General features: G+C 45.3%; 1 protein-coding gene across 1 annotated transcript; it reads left to right on the forward strand.

Moving 5' to 3' along the window:
* The first annotated feature begins 10,084 nt into the window (after positions 1-10,084).
* SEPHS2 (selenophosphate synthetase 2) lies at positions 10,085-12,350 on the forward strand. The gene has a single exon (XM_025920321.2). It carries the CDS (start codon positions 10,254-10,256, stop codon positions 11,598-11,600), a length of 1,347 nt encoding a protein of 448 aa, XP_025776106.1. The 5' UTR covers positions 10,085-10,253; the 3' UTR covers positions 11,601-12,350.
* Positions 12,351-12,672: the final 322 nt, after the last annotated feature.

Below are 12,672 nucleotides of genomic sequence, written 5' to 3' on the forward strand. Positions count from 1 at the left end.
GGGAAACAGGAAAACATTTCCTGTCTTCTGACCAGGTCTCTTGAGTCCATCTAGAAAACAAGCCAAACAGAACCTGGAGGACTTGTCATTGTATGATGTGTTTGCTCTGTACAACAAGCTGGAGGGTTTGGGGGAAGCAGAAGCTCTCTTGATTATCTAAATGATTAGGAAGGCTTCCTCCCTTGTCTCACCACCTTTTTAACCCTTTCCGCCACTTCTCCTCCAGCTGAATGTTCCTGAAGCTCGTTCAGGGGCTATGGATGAGTCCCTATTAATTTGGAGGGTCCGGGCCAGATGTCATACTGTGGCAAGTCACGGGCACCCATGTGGGCTTACTGAATGCAAACAAATGTATTTGTCTCAAGGATATCACAAAACCCTTAGAAGAACCCAAATACGATCAGGTCTTGCAGGCGGCTGGAAGAGGGCATCACATGCTCCCCATCCTTCTCTCTTTCTGTAAGCCACCTTTCCCCACTTCTTCAACGAAGTTTGGAGAAGGCTGCCCTCCAGGGCCAACCGCAGCTCCACTTCACACATCCTCTGAATTCCCACACTCTTAGGAAGGAGAATTTGAAACGGCCAACCTCTTTGTGTCATCCTTCATGACACCTTCGATTAGAAGTGTAGTAATAAAGTTTCAGATCTGAAAGGACTCTTGAATGTCACCTAATTCAACTTTGGCCTGCTGCGCAAAAGTCCCTTATATAATACCTCCTATTAAATCTTCAATCAAATTCTCCTTACACACCTACAGAGACAGGATGCTCATGACTTTGTCCCAAGGAGATCCGCTGCATCTCCGGCAGCTCTTCTTGTAGGAAAATTCTTTTTTTTTTTTTAAGTTTATATATTTATTGAGAGAGAGAGCACACAGGGGAGGGGCAGAGAGAGAGAGAGAGGGAGAGAGGGAATCTCAAGCAGGCTCAGAGCCAGACATGGGGCTCCACGTGGGGCTCGATCCCACCAACTGTGAGATCACGCCCTAAGCTGAGATGAAGAGCTGGACACTTAACCGACTGAGCCACACAGGTGCCCCGGAAAATGCTTTCTTGTATTATGACACGCAAGTTTGCCTTTTTGTGACATCCATAACTTAGACCTGGTTCTGTCCCGCAGAAATGCCTGGGGACAAATCTGTTCTCTTTCCCATCTGGAAGCCCCTTCAGAAATACAGACAAGGCTTACATGTCTCTCTTCCAGGCTGAACACCCTCAGTTATACCTAATAGTCCCCATGAGGCAAAGTCTCAAGTCCTCCGACTGCCCCAGGACGAACACCTGTTTCAACTATCCTCCTAAAATTCTGGTGCCCCAAGAAATAAACGCAACAAGGATCTTCAAGGAAATCCTTTAATTAAAAAAAAAAAAAAAAAAAAAGGGCGTGGGGGAATATCTAACAATAATAGGAAGTTGGTTATACCAATTACATAAATCCATTTTATGCAATAGTATTCAGTCTTTAACAAAATATGGTAGATTTACAAGTACTAGCATAGAAAGGTTGTCATGATGATCCAAGTAGAAGAAAAGCAAATTACAAAATAGCGTGTGTTACACCTCACTTGCCTGCTAGGAAGGAGGTCTGCCTTTCTCATCCTGTCTCTCTCCCACATCTCTACCTCTTAAACACTTCATTGTTTGGTGTAGACATTTAAAAAATTGGGGGGAGGAGGGGCGCCTGCCTGGCTCAGTCAGAAGAGCATGTGACTCTGAATCTCCAGGTTGGGAGTTCAAGGCCCACGTTGGGTGTAGAGATTACTTAAGTAAATAAACTTTTTAGAAAATTGGGGGGAGGATATTTAATGAACTCTACATAGTTATTCCTAGATTCTAGAGATGTCCTGAGTTATTTCTAGAGTATAGAGGATGAGGTTTTAGAGATCTTTTATTATTATGTCATGTTTGGCTTTTTTTTTTTTTTTTTATTTTTTTTAAATTTTTTTTTTTTTTTCAATGTTTATTTATTTTTGCGACAGAGAGAGACAGAGCATGAACGGGGAAGGGGCAGAGAGAGAGGGAGACACAGAATCGGAAACAGGCTCCAGGCTCTGAGCCATCAGCCCAGAGCCTGACGCGGGGCTCGAACTCACGGACCGCGAGATCGTGACCTGGCTGAAGTCGGACGCTCAACCGACTGCGCCACCCAGGCGCCCCATGTTTGGCTTTTTAATAAAAGGCACCGATAACTGTTTTAACCAGAAAACAACAATAATAAGGGATTTAAAAAATGCTTTAGTGAGCCCCAAATAGCAGGGTGCTGATCTCTTACCTCATTCACATTCTTTGCATTTATTCATTCAACAAATGCTCTCTCTAAGGGCTTCTCTGTGTCAGAGCTCATGCTGGGCCCTGAGCAGATGGAACCCAGTGAGGTGTGGTCCAAGCTGTAAGGAGCTCACAGAAGTCAGAGAAAATCTAGATGATAACTGTTAGAACAAGGAAGTTCTGGGGTCATGGGATCACAGGGGAGGAACTTCCTGAAGTCTTGAAGACAGTAGTGGTCCTCTGCTGCATCCTTCCCCTCCAGTGTGTTCTTTCACTCCCCACAGAGTGATCTTTCAAAATCACAAATGCAGCCATGTCATCTCCCTGCTTAAAACCAATCCTGTGACTTCCTTTTTCTCTGAGGACAGAAAGTCCAAAATTCTTTCACATGGCCCATCAGATCTTGTATCTAATCCATCAGGAAGTCTGTTGGCTCCACCTTCAAAAAATATCCAGACTGCGACCACCTGTCACCATCTCCAGTGTAACCAAGTCACCATCGTCTCTCCCCTGGGTTTTTGCCAGAGCCTTCGCACTGTCTCTCCGCATCCACTTTCCCAACCCTGTCTACCCTCACTTCAGCCAGAGTGGCCATGTCACTCCTCTGGTCTAAACTGCCCCATGGCCCCCATCTTACCCAGAGCCAAATCCAAAGGCCGTGCCAAAGCCCAAAGCCCATGAGCCCCGCACATCTGGCCCTTCCTTGCCTCTCTGGCATCACTTCCTCCTGCTCCCTCCCTCACCAGCCACAATGGCCGCCTTACTGTGCCTCCAACACATGGAGCTTGCTTGTTTTGGGCCCTTTGCCACGAGTGTTTTTCTGCCGGAATGCTGTTCCCCCAAGTTATCCTGTGACTCCCTCCCTCAGCACCTCCTAAGCCACCTTCTCACTCTTTATCTCTGTCTCCTGACCCTCCATTCTGAGTTCTGCCATCACTCTGAGTCTCTCTTTCTGTGCCGTGTCTCTCTTTCTCATTCTTATGGCAAGCGATGACTCATTAGGGCTTCTCACCTTTACCTCAGATACAAAGATGAAACTTCCCGCCATACAGGCTGTTGTTAGGTGGTTAAGAGTGTGAGGGGCTACGGGCATAGGTCTCGTTTCTAGAGCCTATTGCTGGAAGCCTCAGGGGGCAAACCCGGGAGAGGTTGTGTCTTGCCTGGGTCAGGCTCAGGTTCAGGGACTAGCAATGGGGATGCTGACCTGGATGTCGGGGCCAGAGTGGGGGGGGGGCTCAGACCAATGGGGAATGTTTTGGACCTGTGGGGTTTGAATGCAGATTCAAAGCTATAGCAAAGTCAGATTACATCAGTCCTGTGATGCCCTAAGTCCTGTGTCGTCTTCACCAACACTGTGACGCATCTGTCTGACCTCATTTCTTATGGGTCTTTCCACTCACTACGTACCAGTCATCGTGGCTGTCTTTTGCTCCTAGAACACCCCAGGTACATTCCTGACGCAGAGCCTTTGCACTTGGGCCGTTCCCTCCCTGAAACACTCTTTTCCAGATATCTGCACACTATTCTTCTCTTTATTCAGGCTTTTACTTCAAAGTCACCTTTTCAGCAAGGCCTTCCCTGGTGACAGTTACATAAAACACATATCAGACTTCCTATCCCCCCTCTCTCTAGACTTCATTCCTCCCTCCTCAACATCTATCCCTAATTAACAAATGATTGATCTTACCTATCGCTATCTCTTCCCATTAGTACGTCAGCTCCACGAGGACAGGGATTTTTGTCTGGCATTCATTGCCATAGCTTTAGTGTCCAGTGCACAGAAGTTTTCGACAAATATTGATGAAGGAACCCAGCAGGAGTGCTGAGTGCCTATCACATGCCGGATTATTTCCATCCATTATGTTATTTCTTACTAGAAACACTTGGAATGATCCATTTTTTGTTTTAAAAAATTAAAAATATATGCAAATACACAGAACACACAGCACACTGGTCCATGTGGCCTGGAGGAAGTGACAGGGCGCCGCCTGGAGTTCAGTGTGAGGTGATGGCCCTCCTTATGCGTAGAGCAAATTGTCTAAAATTCACTCTGTGAAGCTATGACTAGTACTTCTCTCTGGGAAGAGGGATTTCAAGTTCTTTTAACTTTCTTCCTTTTCACTAAGCTGCATTTTGTGATTTTCCTCCAGGGACAACAGAATAATTTTGTAATGAGTTTACTGGCTCAGTCAGTAGAGCATGCAACTCTTGACCTGGGGGTTGTGAGCTCAAGCCCCACATTGGGTGTAGAGATCACTTAAAAATAAAATCTTTATTAAAAAATAAAATAAAATAAAAAATAAAAAAATAAAATCTTTATTTATTTTTATTTTTTATTATTTTTTTTAAATTTTTTTTTTCAACGTTTATTTATTTTTGGGACAGAGAGAGACAGAGCATGAACGGGGGAGGGGCAGAGAGAGAGGGAGACACAGAATCGGAAACAGGCTCCAGGCTCTGAGCCATCAGCCCAGAGGCCGACGCGGGGCTCGAACTCACGGACCGCGAGATCGTGACCTGGCTGAAGTCGGACGCTTAACCGACTGCGCCACCCAGGCGCCCCTCTTTATTTATTTTTAATGTTTATTTATTTTTGAGAGAGAGAGAGAGAGAGAGAGAGAGAGAGAGAGGAGACAGAGCATGAGCAGGGGCAGAGAGAGAGACACACAGAATCTGAAGTAGGCTTCAAGCTGTCAGCACAAAGCCCGATGTGGGGCTCGAACTCATGAACCGGGAGTTCATGACCTAAGCCAAGGTCGGATGCTTAACCAACTGAGCCACCCAGGTGCCCCAAAATAAAATCTTTAAAAAAAAAAAAACAACAAATGTATTAAGGGCACCTGGGTGGCTCAGTCGGTTAACCTTCTGACTTTGCTCAGGTCATGATCTTGCAGTTCGTGAGTTCGAGCCCCGCGTCAGGCTCTGTGCTGACAGCTGGGAGCCTGGAGCCTGCTTCCGATTCTGTGTGCCTTTTTCTCTCTGCTTCTCCCCTGCTCGTGCTCTGTCTCTCTCAAAAAGAAACCCCAAAAAACTTTTTTTTTAAAGGGTGCTAAACTTACTGAAATATTCTCAGTATACTAGAAATATACTGAGTGTATATTTACCACAATTAAAAAGACTTCTTTAAAATGTGCTGAACCTGGGGCCCCTGGCTGGCTCTGTCGGTGGAACTGCAACTCTTGATCTTGGGGTTATGGGTGTGAGCCCCACGTTGGGTGTGGAGATTACTTAAAATCAAATATTAAAAATTTTTTTTTAAATTAAAAAATAAAGTGTCCTAAACCTTTAAGTGTAGTGTTATAACTCTACATTATCATAATGTGAAAAACTAGCACCAGCCTCAGTGTTTTTGTTGTATGTGAAAAGCAAATGAGGGGCTGGTATTCAGGCCTTCTTCTTCTTCTTCTTCTTCTTCTTCTTCTTCTTCTCCTTTTCTTCTTCTTTATGTTTACTTATTTTTGAGAATGAGAGAGAGAGAGGGAGAGAGAGTATGAGCAGGGGAAGGGCAGAGAGAGAGACACACACACACAAAGAATCCGAAGCAGGCTCCAGGCTCTGAGCTGTCAGCACAGAGCCCGATGTGAGGCCTGAAGTCACCAACGGAGAAACCATCATCTGAGCTGAAGTCGGACACTCAACCCACTGAGCCACCCAGGTGCCCCCAGCTTTGGTCTTAATCTCAGAGTCACGAGTTCAAACCCCATGGTAGGTTTTGAAGCCTACTTAAAACACAATCATGGGGCGCCTGGGTGGCTCAGTCAGTTGGGCGGCCGACAACAGCTCAGGTCATGATCTCGAGGTCTGTGACAACAGCTCAGGTCATGATCTCGAGGTCTGTGACAACAGCTCAGGTCATGATCTCGAGGTCTGTGACAACAGCTCAGGTCATGATCTCGAGGTCTGTGACAACAGCTCAGGTCATGATCGCAAGGTCTGTGACAACAGCTCAGGTCATGATCTCGGGTCTGTGACAACAGCTCAGGTCATGATCGTGAGGTCTGTGACAACAGCTCAGGTCATGATTTCGCGGTCTGTGAATTTGAGCCCCATGTCTGGCTTTGTCCTGACAGCTCAGAGCCTGGAGCCTGCTTCCAATTCTATGTCTCCCTCTCTCTCTGCCCCTTCCTGCTCTCTCTCTCTCTCTCTCTCAAAAATAAACATTAAAAAAATTAAAAAAACATACAAATAAACAAAAACCACCTCTTCTTCTTTGCCTGCTTTTCCAACCCCACCTCCAGGTTTTCACTCTTGCAATCTTTGACCCATATGCTTTCACCCAAGTGGTAAATGTGATTCAATGGATCTTTCAGCGAGAAACAAGAAAAAGATAAAAAGGATGCTTTCAAATGCTCATGATACAGTCATAAGGATCACCCTTGTGACTCATGTGGATCACCTGCACAAAGGCACATGAACTTGTTCTAAGCCTAGTGGGTTGGTCACTGACCAAGGCAAATTCATGACTTTTTTGACCTGAGCGAACATTTTGTCCAAACAGAAGCAACAGGGAACTATAGGGATGAAACCTTCCCTTCAGAGTCCTGCTTTTTCCAGGGGCATGTTGGGGGTTGTTAGTATTCTCAAGGGGAAGCCCCAGGATGAGGGATAGAACACCAGCCTTCAGGTCAAAACAGACCTAAGTTTGTATTCTCCCTAGGTTGATTCCAGCTGGTGACCCTGTGCACCACTCCTGACTTATCGGGGACCTCAGTTTCCTCATCCCTAAAATGGATAATACTGCTGATTTCCTGGGGCTGCTATGAGGATTAAAAGAGGAGATGGGGGCACCTGGGTGGCTCAGTTGGTTAAGCATCCAACTCTTGTTTTCTGCTCAGGTCATGATCTCTTGGTTCATGAGTTCAAGCCCCGAGTCGGGCTCTGCACTGTCACACTGGCAGCGCAGAGCCTGCTTGGGATTGTCTATCTCCCCCCACCCCTCTGTCCCTCCCCTGTTCTCTCTATCTCCCTCTCAAAATAAATAAATAAACTTTTTTTTTAATTTTTTTTCAACGTTTATTTATTTTTGGGACAGAGAGAGACAGAGCATGAACGGCGGAGGGGCAGAGAGAGAGGGAGACACAGAATCGGAAACAGGCTCCAGGCTCAGCCATCAGCCCAGAGCCCGACGCGGGGCTCGAACTCCCGGACCGCGAGATCGTGACCTGGCTGAAGTCGGACGCTTAACCGACTGAGCCACCCAGGCGCCCCAATAAACTTTTTTTTTAAACAATAAAAGAGATGAATGAGTACAAGATGCTCAGCACCAGTCATCACATGAGCCCAGCAAACTGTATTTCATAAGATGATATATTCATTCATCAAATGTCATTGCCATGTAAGGTGCTACGGAAATCAGGGTGGACGGAACAGGGCAGCCCCTGACTGTGGAGCTTACAGCCTAGTGGGGCAGATAGTCATGGCATAATCACATGATTATCAAATGAATAAAGAATTACAAATTGTTCTAAATGCCTAGAGGAAAAAGTCCAAAGAACAAAGAGAGCGTATAACCAGGGGCACCTGATCTAGTCACTTTTTAACCCAGATGAGGTGACTACAGATGTACTGGGATGTTTTCATTTTTCCCTTAGTGATAGGAAGATCCTTCACATGTACAATGTACTGAATACTTTGCAAAGAAATCTTCATAGTTGAGATTTTCATATGATCCTTATGCCAGATCCTAAGCAGAGATTATAACCTTCATTTTACAAAAGTGGAAACTAAGGCATAGACAGTTTATATCAGTTCTTCAAGGCTAGACAGCTCATTGACAAGTCCAAAGGTGAGACAAAATCCAGATGTCTGTTGCTTCCACATCTATTGCTTTTTGACTATTTTGTTTATCTTTTTGTATTTTTAATTCTGAAATATAGCACGCTTTCTCTTTTTTTTTAATGTTGAGATATAACTTACAAAGAGTGTGGGGAAATAGATGTGTGCAGTTTCAAGAACATTATGTAACTATAACCCAGCCCAAGAAACAGAAGGAAACGGAGCCCAGGGGTCCCTTATGCACCCTACCCCAGGAGTAATCCCTATGCTAAATTTTGTTAATCATCCACTCTCTTACCTTTTAAAAAAGTGTTTACCATTTTGCATATCTTATCAATATATTATTGCATTGCCTGGTGCTGAATTTTATTATATGAATAGCATCTTAGTTTAGGTACACTTCTGCAACTTGCTTTTTACTCCCAACATTTTGTTTTTGAGATTATCCATATTGATGATACCTATACCTATCATTCATTTTAACAGATAAATAATATTCCACGTGTGATTATACCACAATTTGTTTATGCATTCCCTGTTAACAGATGCATGGGTTGTTTCCAGTTTTTTGTTGAAGAATCTCCCATCCCCAACCACCTCATTCTCTCCCCAGAGGCAATCAATTTACCAGTTTCTGGTGATTATACTCCCAGAAATATGCTATTGCATATATTTCCCCCTTTTACAACAAATAGTAGTATTGTATAAATACTGCTCTGAAGCTTGCTTGTTTCTCTTAACAAACATCATCCGCAGTATAGCCTGGTAGTCTTTGGAACAGATTGCTTGGATTCATATCCAGCTCCATTCTAAACTGGCTATGACCTTGAATAGGGCATTTAATCTCTCTGTGCGTTATATTCCTTTTCTGTAAAATGTGGAAAGAATCGTAACTCAAAGAGTTTTATAAGGACTAAGTTAATATACATAAAGCATTTAGGACTGTGCCTATTAGAACTGTAACCATTATCAATAGAATTACATCAATGTTCTCTCGTTCTGTTTTACAGTTGCTTGGATGGATAGTCTATTATATAAACGTACCACAATTTATTTTAATCATAATTGATAAACATTTAGGTTGTTTCCAGTATGTTGATATTACAAACAGCACAGAAAACAAAACATCCCTACCACTTCCCACTCACAGCTCACGAGTACATCTGTAGAATAAAGTCCTAGAATTGGAACTGCTGGGCCAAAGGTATTATATGCATTTATAACCTTAATGGATATTGGCAAATTGCTCTTCAGGGTTACATCACAGATTCTCATATATACTAACTTAAAGACATACAGAAACCTGAGGGCAAAAGAAGGTAAGCTACTCTGTTGTCCAGATAGATATATCACTGATGCAAGAGAGGGAAAGTGACTCATACCGGCAGTTAGTGGTGGAAACAGCACCAGAACCCAAGCAGGTGTCTGCCCTTAAAAGCCTTAAAAGATTTTTATTTTATTTTTATTGTTTATTTTTTTAATGTAATCTTTACTCCCAATGTGGGGCTTGAACTCATGACGGGGAGAGCAAAAGTCGCATGCTCTTCCGTCTGAGCCCGCCAGGCGCCCCTGAATCTTACAATTTTTTGGAGCTCATTTTAACATTTCATTATTTTGATGCTACAGTTTGCTTGCTTAATGGTAGTAACTTAATATCTAATTTTTCATTATTCGTTCCGAATTTTTCCCTGGGCTGTTTTCCTAACCTGGATTGGTCACGTGCGCTGTCATGTGACCCTTGGACCTTTCTGACCTGTAATAGATCTACCAAGTGACCCCCAAATTCCTCATCTCCGAAAATGCAGCACTTGGTCAACTGCCTCTAGGGAGCAAAGTCGCGCCAGCCTCTCCCAAGAGATCGTTTAAATTACAACTAGCGGAGCGAACCAAATAGCAAACGGGTAACCTAGTCCACACCAGTTTCGCAAACTGCTGGTTGATTTGTAATTCATCTCTTAGATGAAAGGAAGCCCGCCCTCGGTTGCGAAATCGTCATTGGATGGCACGGCTGTCAATCACCAGGGCTATAAGTACGGGAGGCCGGCGGCCCCTCCCCCAGGAAGGCCAGGAGCGCTCGGTGTGGCGTGAGTCGGGGTGCGCGAGTCGTGCGGAGGAGACTCTCTGCGGTAATATCTGTTAATCCATATTAACTGGAGTAGAAAATAAAAGCGAGCGCTCCTCTCCTCTTCCCCTCCCTGCCGGGCAGGCGCGATGGCAGAAGCGGCGGCGCCGGGCGCCGGCGGAGAGGTGGCGGTGGCGGCGGCGGAAGGCTCGGGATTCGCCGGCTTGTCTCTGGGCCGCGGCTTCTCGAGCTACCGGCCCTTCGAGCCCCAGGCGCTGGGCCTCAGCCCGAGCTGGCGGCTGACGGGCTTCTCCGGCATGAAGGGCTGAGGCTGCAAAGTCCCCCAGGAGACGCTGCTCAAACTCCTGGCGGGACTGACGCGGCCAGACGTTCGGCCCCCGTCGGGTCTGGGCCTGGTCGGAAGCCATGAAGAGGCGGCCCAGGAAGGCGGCGTCCAGGCCGGGGCGGAACCCAACCCAACCTTTCCAGCCCTGGGCATTGGGATGGACTCCTGCGTCATACCCCTGAGGCACGGGGGCCTGTCACTGGTGCAGACCACGGACTTCTTTTACCCCCTAGTGGAAGATCCCTACATGATGGGGCGCATAGCGTGTGCCAACGTGCTGAGTGACCTCTACGCCATGGGTATTACTGAATGTGACAACATGTTGATGTTACTCAGCGTCAGCCAGAGTATGACTGAGGAGGAACGAGAAAAGATAACACCGCTCATGATCAAAGGCTTTCGCGACGCTGCTGAGGAAGGAGGGACTGCAGTGACTGGTGGACAGACAGTAGTAAACCCTTGGATTATCGTCGGAGGGGTTGCCACTGTGGTATGTCAGCCAAATGAATTCATCATGCCGGACAGTGCAGTTGTTGGGGATGTGCTCGTGTTAACCAAACCCTTAGGAACCCAAGTTGCTGTCAATGCCCACCAATGGCTGGATAATCCTGAAAGATGGAATAAAATAAATATGGTGGTCTCCAGAGAAGAGGTAGAGCTAGCTTATCAGGAAGCCATGTTCAATATGGCTACCCTAAACAGAACTGCTGCTGGACTGATGCACACGTTTAATGCACACGCAGCCACAGATATCACAGGCTTTGGCATTCTAGGACACTCTCAGAACCTTGCAAAACAACAAAGAAATGAGGTGTCATTTGTCATTCATAATCTGCCAATCATTGCCAAGATGGCTGCCATCAGCAAGGCCAGTGGGCGCTTTGGGCTCCTTCAAGGAACCTCAGCAGAAACTTCTGGGGGATTACTGATTTGTCTGCCGAGAGAACAGGCAGCTCGTTTTTGTTCTGAAATCAAATCTTCCAAGTATGGAGAGGGTCACCAAGCATGGATCGTCGGTATTGTGGAAAAGGGAAACCGGACAGCTCGGATCATTGACAAGCCTCGAGTTATTGAGGTCCTACCTCGCGGGGCCACTGCTACTGCTCTCGTTCCTGACAATTCCAATGCTGCCTCTGAACCTAGCTCCTGAGACGGAATAGCAGAAGTTGTGTGGACCTTAGAGTCTTTGTACACAATCATGGACGATTCTCAAAACTGTATTTTAAGAAGAAATTTCCAAAGAAGGCTGCCTGCATAGTAGTTCCGGCTGCCCTTTCTCGGTGATTTGAATCGGCTCATCACAAGCTGCACATTCCAAGGCCAGAAGTAACATTTTGGACTTCAAGGTGGGGTTTGTTCATCTCTTACATGGAAGAGAAGCAGAAAAACCTCTGTTACTTCTTTCCAAGAACAAGATGAGGCTCTTCTGGTTTGAGGGATTTTTCTTAGCATTGGGTTGATTCATGTCTGCACAGGGGGTGAGGTTATTGAAATGACATACATACCAAAAAAGGTAAATTGCAAAATGATTTAGATCAGAAGCAAATAAGTTTGGACCAATACTGTTGATAGAACTAAATTGTTAAGAGAGATCTTACATTGCAATGTCAAATTCTTTATTAGATTTGTTTTCAGAAACACTGGCTCTTTCCTGCTCTGGGCAAGAATTGAGCAGCTTGTCCAATGACTGGGAAAGGAGGACCTGCGGCCATCTGATTTGGTCTCTGTTAATGACGTCTCTCCCTCTAAACCCTTTAAGGACTGGGGGAGGCAGATTAAGCCCCAGAGCCCAAGCCTTGATGGTCATTGAGATGTTAAATCTTGCACTGAAAATTTCTGGTGATTTAATCAATAAAGTAATTTCTAGTGAAATAAATAAAAGGGACTTTGTTGAGAAATTCTTCTGACTACTATTTGGATTCTTGGGAGTTCTGAATCTTTTACAGTCTTATAAAATGAGCCAATTGATACATTTGGACTCTGGCAAGTTGGGAGTGAAAATGTTTTCCCTGATCCTGGACCAGAGCATTTAACACCTAGATTTAGTTTTGTGCCCTCCCCCTCAGTTGATAGCAAAGGACTCAAAAGGCAGAAAGCCCAAGGACTAGAGGGTGGGAAAGGAAATCGCAAAAGAAAGGTATCAACAATTCTTTAAACATTGGAAATAGGCGGGAGAAGGGTAACAACTGACTTAGCAGAATAGGGGAAGCCAAAGTAAATGC

This window comes from Puma concolor, chromosome E3, assembly GCF_028749965.1.
Source record: "Puma concolor isolate L17-30 chromosome E3, mPumCon1.1.hap2, whole genome shotgun sequence".
NCBI classification, from domain to species: Eukaryota; Metazoa; Chordata; class Mammalia; order Carnivora; family Felidae; genus Puma; species Puma concolor.